Genomic DNA, 12,659 nt, shown 5'->3' with positions numbered 1-12,659 from the left:
GACCTGGGTGTACATTACAGTCTTCTTTCACAGTTTTTGCTCCATCTCAGAGCTGGAATTGGGGTGGATTGCTGCATTTGTTGGTGCTTCAAGGAGAGAGAAACAGAGGAGAAGCTTGCAAAGCTTACTATAGCCCTTTAGCTGTTATAGGAGGACTATGAACCTCTCCTCAGCCTCAGCTGTATACATCTCAATTGTGCTGGCATGGATCTATAATGCAGTGCGTGTGCCTCCTGGCACACAGGAGGGACATTGGGTCTCAGCCCACGTAACGGGGTGCCTCCTAGCCTGTTCCCTCCAACTCCACGTCACTGCTGATGGATGTGTGTCACTCCAGCAGTGTGGTGATATCTAGTGGTGTGGTAGCTGAGAAGTTCAGATTAAACTCTATTAATAAGTGGGCAATTTATTAATGGTATGTGCTTCAAAGTCCAGGAGCACTCAGCTGCATTGGCTACGCCCTAAGATCTTTTAGACTTACGTAAGCAAACATGAAATCAGGTTCCAAGATGTTTATTTTTGTCCTTCAGCTCGTTATTTAAAGGTGTCATGAGCCGTTTCTATTCCAAAGCAGCCTGTTAGTTGTGGCATGGCAGGGAGCTGAGCAAGGGCAAGTGGACGTGAAAGGTAACATTTCTCCATCGGTTGGGAATATCAGTTAGGAGATCCCTCAGGCCTCTAGAAAAAGGACAGAAATCCCTGCCAGAGGATGAGAGGCTGACTTATGGAGGAGTAAATGACAAAGTAAGTGGGATGAAGGCAGGAGAAAGTGTGCTTATTTTGTAGTATGGTCATGTATGTCCAGACCTGCACATCGTTGCAGGTGCATTTTTCCAGCACTGGAAGTCATGAGACATTGCTGTTCTGTCTCTTAGATGTCCAATGCCATGAGCCAATTGATTGGGGTGAAGGAAAAAGGTTTGCCTCGCATCGCGCGGCTCCTGCAGTCCAACAGCTCCGAAGTTGTCCGGTCTGGTGCTTCTTTGCTGAGCAACATGTCCCGACATCCTATCCTGCACAAAACCATGGGTAAGCCATTTCCACCACAGCAGAGTTCAGTACCATGTCTAGTTTCTACCTCTCTAATATCTGCTCTCCTCACTTTATAAACCCTGTAATAAGACTCAGCCAAGCTCCCATACTGGGCAAATGGTGTCATTTGTTCTGGTCAAAAGACCATTACAGGTGATATAAGCAGGCTTAACACAATGCATGCTCTCTCAGCCTTTACAAGCAGATGGTGTGCTTAATGGATAATGATGAATCTGCAGGGTTGGGAGGATGTAGAGCAGATGATAGCATTTGGGGAACTGAGCCAGACTTGACCCAAATCATTACCTTTCCAGAGGTCCTCACCGTAGTTCTGGAAACCAACTAAAGCTGCTGTGCTGTTATCATCCAGCATTATTAGTGCCTCCTTTGGGGAATAACACTGCATTCTTGCGCTGAATAATGCTAACGCAAATAATTTCATCCACCTGTGCTGAGTTTATTTAAATGTTGATTGGAACATTCCACCTCTTCAGCTCACCAGGTGCTCCCAGATGTATCACGTCTCCTGTCATTCCAGTCTGGAAATACCAACAGCTATGGCGAGATCATGACATCAGCTTGTTACACTCTGAGGAACCTCATCATGTCCAACCCACACCTGGGAAAGTGTTACTTGACAAGCAACGTGCTCAATAATGTAGTAAGCCTGTGCCGAAATGGGTGAGTCTGGGGCAGAAGGCGTGGAGAGGGTCTCAGGAAATTTGCTGCTCTACTGGGGTTATGCTTGGCTTGAATGTTCACGTTGGTTCATCTTTTGGTCGGAGCATTCACCTCAAGTGGCCAAAACACAGCTGTGATGAGGTGTATACAGATTTTATAGGTAGGTCGTCTGGTTTACTCATCTGTACTCCATGAACTTCAACAGCTGAGCAGTCTCAACAGATTTTACCACTTTTCCTTTTGGGAATGGTTTGAGTTTTGTACCCTTTATAGCCCCGTGCAAAAGCTTGTCAACTCTTGCCGAACTGTGTGCTCATTTCTGGCCAAATTGCAGTTTACAGTCTTTGACCATATCTCCATTCCAAAACTCTCATCTCTCCTCCCATCTGGCTTTAAAATACATTGTGCAAGCAGCCTATTGTTTTCTGTTATGAGAAGACATTCACATGCCTTCTCCATCATCTTTTGACAAACCACTTACAATTTACCTCTTGTTCTATGGCAGCAAGGAGATTCTCAGTCATTACCAGTGGCTTCTCTGTTTAGATTGGGCCTCAGCCAACAAATATCAGTCACTTCACTGCTTTTATATGCCTCCACTCTGCAGCAAGCTCAATTAACACCAAACCCTGCCCTCTTCTAAGTCTTCATTGTTATGAATGGCATTAACTTCTGCCTGACGTCCCGCTTGGGCTCCCTCAGACCAGTCCTCAGCTCATTACTGCTTCAGCAGAGCATTGCACAACCAGGGCCATGCATACCTACATTGCCTGGGCTGTTCAGCATGATGAGCTTTGTTTCCAATGACTCACTAACCGTGAGAGTTACTAAACTCCAGAGAAGCCTTCAGTGTATTTCTCCTGACGGTATCACAAATTCCTCCTGAGAAACTCCCGTGTGAGTTTGAATTGTTGCTTTTATTGCACTATATATTTCTGTCCCCATTGATTTCTAAGATGTTCTTATGGAAAAAAAATAATGCTAGCAATTTACATTTAGGACTTATCTTGCTTATTCCAACCACATCATTTCGGATTGTTCCATAGAATAGATATGAAAGCTATGTCCTTTCTAGAAATTGGAGCTAATTTTCCCATTTTCCTGTACTGTCTCTGAAGGCAAATGGGAAATTTCACTGTAGAATTTGTCTATTTCAATGTTAGAAAGAGCCTCACATTCCCTGATGGTAGTAACTGGACCCGACAGCTCCTGCAGGGCTGCTGGTGATGCTGGACGCAGACCCCATGCTCCCCAAATTGTGTTGGTGGGCTCCCCTTTCCCAGCCTCACAGCCAGCAGGAATAGAGAGCACAGAACATCCCAGCAGTGACCGAATCCCCATGGGAGCACCATACCACATTGCACCCTGTGAGCATTTTGCAGAGCTTTCTCTGTTGGTTTGCCTCAGTTTCCCTGCAGACACTCTTGTAGTCACATTCTAGAAATGACTCCCAGGCTGCAGATGAGTTATGGATGATTTTCCTTCTCACATTCCTCCCAGACACCAACCAGCACCCCTCAGAATTGGGCTCCCTTCCCCTGATGTAGCTGTATTCTCAGTGAAAGGCATAAACAATTCCACAGTTTATCTGATTGCTGTGGTTTCTTCGCCTTCCTGTTGCATCCCAATTAGATAATTGTCTCGTCTCCTGCATATATCCTCCTCTATGACACAGCCTTCATAGTGATGATGGCGTGTGCTCACGCTGTTATTTTCAATCCAAGTTAGCAAAATATTGCATATCCTGAATACCCTCTGAGTTCATTGCTTTCAATGGCTGTTTGGACAGATTATAATTTTCAGCCACAACATTTTTCTAAGTGTGGTCATTCTGATGACAGAGTATGGGATGGTTATAACCAGAGGAACAATTTTGCAATAAAAGCTCCTTCTCTTGGCCCAAAGCATTGCTCAAGAATTTCTCGTTTGTGTCCTCCAGGCAGTGCCAGCAACACGATCTGCATCCCCCATGCAGTTATTCTGACCAGATTAAGTGTGGTCATTTCTTGTAGGCTGGAAGATTTTGGTACCATCTGTTGTGTACTTTAGAGAAATGCCCTGGATTTGCTCACTGGGTTTTCACGCTCACAGGATGATGCTTGCAGGTCCCACTCTGCCAGCCCCATTTCTCATTAGCCCAGTGCACCGTTTGGAGGACACAACATTTTCGTAGAAGCAGTAGGACCACAGAATCACTGAAGTTGGAAAAGACCTCTAAGGTCTCCTAGTTCAACCCCAGTTCATCCCCATCATGCCCACCAACCATGTCCTTCAGTGCCACATCTACCCTCTTCTTGAAAGCCTTCCAGGCACGGTGGCTTTATGGAGCTGTACCACGCTGGGAGCCAGGGAGGTCTGATCCTGCTCCCCATGACTGGGATAGGCTGGGGCTGTCACAGGGCTCAGGACTCTCCCAAAGGCAGGACATGGTCCAGCAGATCGGGAGCAGCGATAACAGCTGGCACTGAGGTTTAGATCTGGGTTGTCATATGAAATGTTCCAGAATTATAGAAGATACTGTAATGACTCATGGTTTCGGAGCTGTTACGTGAGCAAGTATCTATTAACTTGTGCTGAGCAAGGACTTCTGGTTACAGTTGTTATTGTGAGCGCAGAGCCCTTCCCTGTGCTGCCCTCCTGAGGGATTCGCCCACAGCGTCCCCATGGAGTCCACATTGGCACCACTTCACTTCCTCACCCTTCCAAATTTCACACTCCAGAAACACTTTTCCAGCTCCATTCTTGAGCTCAGACCTTCCCTTTCTGTTTGCTTTGCTCTGGTCCCAGGGCGTGTTCTCACGTAACATTGCTGGGGGAGCAATGAAGGGTTGGACTCAACGATGGGTCCCTTCCAACTGGGATTATTGATGGTTCTATGATTTCATTGGCAGTCATCTATCAAGCCAGCGAGTGCCGGGCTGGAGGTGGCTCCTGGTGCTGCTTTGTGGCTGTCCATAACTCCTCAATGTTGCTTTCATTTTCCCAGCTCCTGTCCAAAAGCAGCTGAAGCTGCTCGCCTCCTCCTGACAGACCTTTGGTCGAACAGGGAGCTCCAGAGTGTGCTCAAGCAGGTAAGGAGAACACCTCTGCATTTTGGCTGGTGGCACAGCCCCACGACACACTCCATGAGGTTGCAGAGATCTTTGTGAGGTTCCTTCTCTCTTTTCTCCCATTTTCTTCTGCACCCATAGCCCTACCCTGTGGTCACATCAGCCCTATAGTCAGAATAACCTCTACAGCCCCTAAGAGAAATATTTAGGATTTGTTTTACACCCTGCAACAGAAACTGCAGAAGTGCTGCACAGTCAGGGCGCAGAGCCAGATCCCAGCCCTGTGGCTCACTTTGAACCAGATGGGTTTTTCCAGCTCACCAACAGCAGCATCTGCACAGAGCAAATGGCTAAATTAAAGAGAAGGAGTAACATCCACAAAGGGGAATACCCCGGGGGCACGAAGGCAGAGTTAGCCTGAATATTGTTCTTCTCTTAACGGTGAGGGACTTTCTGCACGGGAGCTGGTGTAGCTTTGCACTGGTGCTGCCGACTCGTTTTGCTGGGACTGGGTCATGCAGGTGCTCCCACAGATGGTCGTTGCATTGGCTGTCTGGAGTTTGCAAGCAGAAATGCACCATGCATGTATCTGTGCCATTTTTCCAGGATGGGCAATAAGATGAACTAACATTCACTAAAGGACTAAGGCAAGATTTCCCCTGATAGAGCTGGAGGAGCCCAGAGGAAAGGGGAGGTCTATCCATGAAGGTCCATCCATGAAGGTGACCACTCGTGTGTTGAGGACATGAAGAGAGTGGAGGAGTCTGTTTGAGAGTGGAGCACGCTTTATAAGGATGCTTTTGAATTGGCCAGGGGGGTCTTCCACAGCAGTTGATAGCTATCCATTCTGAAAGCAATGCACATTCACTGATCTCCATATCCACCTGCTTTTTCAGCAAGGATTTGATAAGAACATGATGGGATCTTTAGCTGGGACGACCTTCAGGACTCTTCCCTCCAGATTTTAGGAGCCTCTCCACACACATTTGGGCTGCAGGTGAGAATGGGGCCCTCATCCATGGGGAAGGGGTGGCATGGGGGCACAGAAACTGGGGACAGGGCAAGGGAAAAGACTGAAAGTTGGGTATGAATGAAAAGAAATGATGTCATCAATGCTTTTAATACCTGGGTCTCTCTTTCTCTTTGTTTTTCAGAGTTTGGAATTGGTTCATCTCCAGGAACACAACCCGTTCACAGTTACTTAGGATGTTAAAGATGTAGAGTGTTTGTGAGTTAAACTCAACTGTAAAGCAAACCCAACATATGGATTTCATGTGGATCGTACTGATATTTTTAAGCATTTTCTTCTTTTTTTGGGGGGGGGTGGGAGAGGGAGAAGGGACTTTTATTGAGGTTATAGTTTCTTGATGTCAATATTTTTATTATTTTTTTGCAAAGAGTGTGTCTGTGTAACTGTGCCCACATTGCTGTGGTGTGCATGCGGCCAGCGCTCACACCTGGCGAGTAGGGCTGAGTCCCCACCAAAACTCAGTGTCAGCTGTGCAGTTTCAGCCCCTCGCAGTTATGACGAATCTCACCCGATCCATGCAACAAATGCTGCCACAACAAATTCTTGTCACAACCCATTTTCACCCAGAAGTGCAAAAATTGCCAGTTTGATGTTGTCCCCACGTTGCATATGGCTGTTATCAACAGATACACACAAAACTCTTCTTCGAAAAGGCTGCTTCTTCCTAACATTTATGAACATGGGCTTCTTTCCTGCTTCTGATTTTTTTTTTCTCCTATGAGCTCTCATAGTTATTAGTATTTCCTCTCCTGTCACCTGAACTCTTTATCTCCAGAAGCAAATTGTTGGCTGCTGATTCTCCCCTGGCACTCAGCAACTGCTCTCTGAAGCTGTACGGACAGTGCTAACACAGAGCGTGGTCTCACCAGGTGCCAAATCAATCACCGGGCACTGGAACAATGCAACCACGGGACCTTGTGTGGAGAAATATGGCTTTTGGGAAGCTGGAGCCTGGAGGAGGAGCTGGCTTTGCCCAGCGTCACTGAGTGCCAAGAGTGATGGATATGGCCTTTGTCATCGGGCTTTGTTTGTGCCAAGCAATGTAAAGAAATAGCAAAAATGGAAAAGCATGTGAGAAATGTGAGCTCGGAGCCAGAGGGGGGGGATCAGCAGAGGAAGTGCTGCGGGTGCACAGAGATGTGCAGATGTGGAGGGTGCAGGAGGCGTTTGGGAAGGATGGGTTATGGAGCTGAGTCTGGGCAGGGAGAAGCAGTCTCGTGTTTGCAGGGTTCAGCTTGGTGACAGCTGGCACATCCCACTGACCTGGCAGGCCTGGCTTTAGCTCTGCTCTGGGTAGCATCATCCCCACCCAGAGCGCAGGGCGCAGAGCGAGAGGAGTGCCAGCCGCTTCTCTCTTGGTCTACAAAGGGTGGCTCAGCCTTGTGCACTTTAATGAGCAACAGCTATTTGCTTGCATTCACCCACGTTCAGTCGAGAGCTTTCTGTGCGGAGCTCCCAGCCAAATGAAAGAGCAAAAAGCACCTTTGAAGTGGAGAGCTGGAACCAGGCGAATCCGGTAGGACAGTTTCAGGAGCATTTAAACAGCAGCGGAGGAGCCCAGGCCTGTGGGCATGCCCTCACCACGGCTGCCAGCTGTTGCATAGCTGGTGTATGTCCTCATTTCATGGTTCAGAATGTTTTTGGCAGGACCCAAGTCTATGGACATCCAGAAAGGCTGCAGTGTCTGCAGGAAGGGTGGTTGTAGTTTTGCTTTAGGATTACGCTGCGTGCAATTTTGCATTCAGATTTGCTCCTGTAATTATACGTTAGGCAGAAGTCCTGGGAGCTAATGTTTTTCCCTGTAAAATTAATTGGGAAAGCTAACTGCAAAATGTAATGATGGAATATTGAGGAAATTCATTCTAATTGACTGTTATTTGAGCTTTATTTTAAAACAGTGCTGCTGCTTTCACCGGTAATGCAATTTACAGCAGCACTATATTAGGCACAAAGAGCTGCAGTAATCATCCCACAATTAAATTTACAAGTCCTGGAGGTTTCGTTGCAAAGTACTGAGCTCAGAGGGTTGGATGCATCATTCACATCAGTGTTAGTGACGTACAGCAAAGCTGACCAAATGATACAAATAAAAACTGTCTCCATCCTCGGAGATCTCATACGGAATCATGGAATTACTGGAGCTGGAAGGGGCCTTTGAAGGTCATCTGGTCCAACTCTCCTGCAGTGAAGCTGATCTTCAGCTCTTGGCTGCACACAGCCCTGGATGCTCTCCCTGCCCTGAGCTGGGAGCTCCCTCCAGCCTCAGTTTCCCTACAGTGCTGCAGGTTGCTGCTCTCATACCTCAGAATACAGCTAACCCAGGAGAGCAGAGCTGAGCTGCGGCCCCTCTGACACCCCTGGGCTCTTTGCAGCCCTTTTTCCCCCCAAGAAAACTCTCTGATACTCATCTCTATTTCCCTCTCATTCTCTCTGTGTTAAATCTGGACTACAGACTCTACCCACATAGGTGAAGTGATGCTGATGTCTGGCAGTGTAAGGAAAACCTCTGGTGTTGCTCATACCCAGCAGTCTGGGGACCTTCTTTTCCAAACCACGCATCTCCCAGGGGCAGAGCTCAGCACCAGGATGCTGCTTTCACTTTTTTCCACCAATATTCCTCCTTCAAGGGAGACATTGCTTCATAGAGGCAGATCTTTAGCTGAGACATGCTCCTTGCTGAGCTGTTTTCCTGTTTTTTTTCTCTGTGTAAAAGGCAAGGCAGGGTGGATCTGCAGGGATACAGCTGGGGCAGGTCTGCAGGGCATGGGTTGGAGTGATGGAGAACTACTGAAGAGGGAAGGACCACAGGGAGCAGCACCCTGATCTCTGCCAGCAGCAGAATAAGAGCAATTGGGGCTTGATTTGTGCGCAGGACACACAACCATGTAAATAAATACCACGCTTGTTTGTCCTGGGCTTAGCAGAGCTTTTTGGCCTGTTTTCTCTTAAATGCTTTATTTGTTTCGTGTATGTACAATCCAACCCACCCCAGCATTTCAGAAGCCTCATGGACTGCATGAAAGGCAGAAGGCAGTTTTATTCCTCTCTGACCACACAGCAGTTTGAGACCACCCGAGCCTGCCAGTCCATAGCTATACAGTGTATTCTGTAAGATATAGGTATGTGAGAATAATGTATCAGAGTTTTGTTTTGGCTGTACTGTATGTATTTGCTTCATTGGAAAAGCTGAAATCAATAAAAATTGCTGGAATTTCTTCAAGCCAATTGTTTCACATGGATTTATTTTGATTGTCTGGCCGTGAACTTTCCTGGGGAGTCACCACGAGTTACATCTTCAGTCTGTGGAAGTCTATCTGTTGATTTCACCATTTGGGGTCACTGCGATGGGACCCTGAAGTTCCCTCCAAGCAGTTGTAGTCACTCCAAGGCCATCGATTATTCCACCCCGAGTGTATCACTGGCACTTTTCTATGCTGGTGTCTCTGTGTCATTTAGCACCCATTCCTTATTGGTCCGTAGTTCGCTGAAGTTTCACACACAGACATCACCTTTAGTCCTCAGGCACACGGTGATGCGTGGACTCTTCATGCTAATCAGGAGCAAATTTAAGGCTGTTTCTGCTCTGGGGATTTCCCAGCCTGCTCCCAGGAACTGCTGTCAGCAGCACTGAAGAGTTTGGTCTCTGCTTTGCATCCTGCAGTAGCTGTAACCTGGTGTACATGGGGATTAAGGGAGTGTGGGGTGCACAGAAGACACAGTGCTCTCCATGCTGGGGAGCTCAAAGCCAGCCAGGAAGCAGCGCTCTCTTGATCCCCATAAGTAGATGGCTCTTCAAAGACAAAACCTGCCAAAGGGAATATGATCTCAGCCACAAAGTGTGTTTAGTTTGTTTACTCGTGGCAAGGCTTAGGAATGATGCTCAGCCCTGGCCAGTATCTTCCAAGAGGATTTGTAGCTATCAGATAGGCTTGGCACATCCTGCAAATCCACGCTCAGAAAAAGGGAGGACATCCTTCCATGCTGCAGAGCTCCTCTCTGGAAGCACCCTTTGCTAAGATCTCTGAGGGGTGGGAGGACAGCAGGGGATGCAGCTCAAAGGCAAAGCCCCAAAACCCAAACTTCTTAATCAGTCTTGGATGGATCTCACACGTCTCACACACCAACACTTTGAAACCAAAATTGCATTGGCAACCACCATCATTCCTTCCTCAAGCTGCTTCTAGGCCATAGTGCAGCAGGCATATTTCCAGTTGGTTTTGGATGGAGTGCCTCAGTAATTGCCTTATAAAAGCCCTTCTGAAGCAACGTATCCAGAACTCCTTGACAGGATTAATTGTCAGTACCACGTGTAGTGATGGTGTCCATTCCACAGCTTTTTCAGGTACAAACAGCACCTGCAGGCACAGCTGAGTCCAGTCATATAAGTTACAAGCTACAAGAGCAAATAGTCTTCTACATGATACATTACCCAGTGTTTGGGTCTCTATCCATTTGAAGCATATAAAGTGAATACCAAGAATCTTGAAAATGTTTGCATTTGGGACCAGTATCCTTCATACAAGCAATTAAGAAAAGCTCATTTTTGGGCAGGTGTGGTGGCAATGGCAATGCTAAGTCATGGCTTGAAGCAGAGATGGAGCAGCTGGTGGGAAGGCAGGGCCAGCCCAGGGGAGCTCAGGTGCATGCAGTGCAGCTGATAGACTGGATGGAGTGCAGCCAGGGTGCATCCCTTCCCAGAACTCATTTAAGGGTTGGCAGTGGAGGTGAAGGTATTTCACTGGAGATCCCTGCATATCTGAGGCCCTCTGAAGGTAAGCAGCTGCTTTTCTTTATTTCTGTGCCTGCAGCTGTTGCATTTGAGCAAATCCTCCCTTGCTGCAGCTCTAGGATCTTGCTGCTCTGCTGTCATTGCTGGGCTTTCTATTGTGTCACAGCAGGGAATCTTGTAGGTACACACACTGTGTTGTGTTCAGAGCATTCTTGGGCCTGTGGGATGTGTTCCCCACAGATCCCAGGCTTCCCCCAAAATGCTCCACTGCCCCAGGTCATCACCAAAAGCCCAATTTGGGCTCATTAAACAGCCCAGAGATCACACTGCAGAGCACACCGAGCCTCATCCACACACCACAACAGCACAAACGACCCGGTGGTGCCACCACCCCATGTTGGAGCACAACAGAGCTCCCCTATCTTGGTTTCCCCAAGCAGAAGCACCACTGTGGCATCCCAGTCCCATGTGGCACATTCCTCCAGGACATGTGGTATCCTGTGCCCAGAAACCCTGCTCCATACAGGCCCAGTGCGTGTAGAACAGCTTCAGTATAGGCACAGCACCTGCAGACCATGGCCCTACAGCACTCACACACCCCTGCTCCAGGGCATCCCCACTGTGGGAGCCGGGGGTCAGGGAGAGCACGAGTGCCGTGCGAGGCACAGTGACTCAACCCCTATTTACCTTCCCTGCAACGTGTGCAGCTTTGTGCTCCTCTATCACACAACCCTCATTTGTATCCTTCCCACAGTTACGTCTCCTTGCAGATGTAATCTCACTGCGACAGAAGTTGTTCTCTATGCAGGATGGTGCTCAGCCCCTTTTTGGTGTTTTGCTCAGAGAGCTGTGGGTGCCCCATCCCCAGAGGTGCTGAAGGCCATGGATGGGACTTTGGGCAGCCTGAGCTGGTGGGAGCAGCCAGTCCACAGCAGGGGTGGAATGATATGGGTATGAAGGTCCTTTCCAACCCAAGCCATGTGATGATTTTTTGTCCTGAGTGACCTCCATCCATCCAGGCCTCAGGGATGCTCTTCCAGTTTCCGGTACAGCCTCCTGAGCCTTGGAAATCTCACACTGCGTGGGCAGACACAACTGGTCCTGAGCAACGCTTCTGCCAATGCTGCAGGTCCTGGCTGGGATCCCAGCTGTCCCAGAGCTGTGAGGTGGGCACAGCTGAGCTCTGCTCGGGCAGCTCAGTGCTGCCATACCTGGAGCAAAGCAGGAGTCCTGCCCGAGCCTGGTGCCTCCTGTACCTGTGGAGCAATTCTGCAAATAGAATCATAGAATCATAGAATGGTTTGGGTTGCAATAGACCTCAAAGATCATTTAGTTCCAAGCGGGGAGCAAAGCCAGAAAAATACCCTGCACAGGTGTGCCTGGCCTCCCAGAGCAATGCAATGGAAAAAGAGCCAGTAGAGATTTCCAGAAACGGTAGCTCTTTTGGAAGTCCTGGCACTCCAAAACCCAAATACTTTCCCATAGAAGCAGAGTTCCTCCCTCCTTTCTCTTCTCAAGGAGCCTCACAAGAGCACTGCAAGTTCTTCCCTAACAGATATGAGCTCAGGCAATAACAGTGGCTGCTTTTGGGTCCTGAGGCCAAGTTTCCGTCTGAGGGATGACCAAGGCTGTACAACGAAGCACAGCAGGGATTTGCTTTGCACATCTTGTTGCTTTCCCTCCTACTTTCTCTATTCTTTCCCTGGAAGTCTCTTTATCTCACAGATGGGCAACTCTTGCCTCGATCCTTCATGGCAGAACAGGAAAATCAGTCTCACGTCAGCAGAGCTGAAAGAAACACTACAAAAAAAGGAAAATGTGAGATTGTCCCAAGAGCCTCTGAGCCCCACCCTGAGCTTTTCTGCAGCGTGTTTCACCCGCTTGGAAACTGATTCTCATTTTCTTGCAAGGAAGGAGGAGCAGCCCATGGAGGTGAGGGTGATGATTCAGCATCACAGAGGGACCATTGGTGGAATCACAGCAAGACTTTGGGTTTCCCAGGCTGCAGCACATCTCTGTTATTTCTGTCTGTGCAATGACATCCTGGCTGTCCCTATCTTGCTTATTTTCTTTTTCTTTTTTCTCTTTTCCCAAGCACAATCCAGAAACAGTATCAAAATTATTTCCTGCAAGAAAC

General features: G+C 48.1%; 1 protein-coding gene across 1 annotated transcript in view; it reads left to right on the top strand.

The window, feature by feature from the left end:
* The window catches only part of PKP1 (plakophilin 1), a 39,614-nt gene extending 27,287 nt beyond the window's left edge, over window positions 1–12,327 (top strand). Inside the window, exons 10-14 of the mRNA XM_010724042.3 lie at window positions 876–1,029; window positions 1,527–1,713; window positions 4,700–4,784; window positions 5,660–5,760; window positions 5,918–12,327. Coding sequence (XP_010722344.1) covers window positions 876–1,029; window positions 1,527–1,713; window positions 4,700–4,784; window positions 5,660–5,731 — 498 coding nt within the window. The 3' untranslated portion in view covers window positions 5,732–5,760; window positions 5,918–12,327. The remainder of the gene's footprint in view (window positions 1–875; window positions 1,030–1,526; window positions 1,714–4,699; window positions 4,785–5,659; window positions 5,761–5,917) is intronic.
* The last annotated feature ends 332 nt before the right edge of the window (window positions 12,328–12,659 follow it).

This window comes from Meleagris gallopavo, chromosome 28, assembly GCF_000146605.3.
Source record: "Meleagris gallopavo isolate NT-WF06-2002-E0010 breed Aviagen turkey brand Nicholas breeding stock chromosome 28, Turkey_5.1, whole genome shotgun sequence".
NCBI classification, from domain to species: domain Eukaryota; kingdom Metazoa; phylum Chordata; class Aves; order Galliformes; family Phasianidae; genus Meleagris; species Meleagris gallopavo.
Note: the sequence above shows the minus strand (reverse complement) of the source record. Positions and strands in the feature narration are given on the sequence as shown.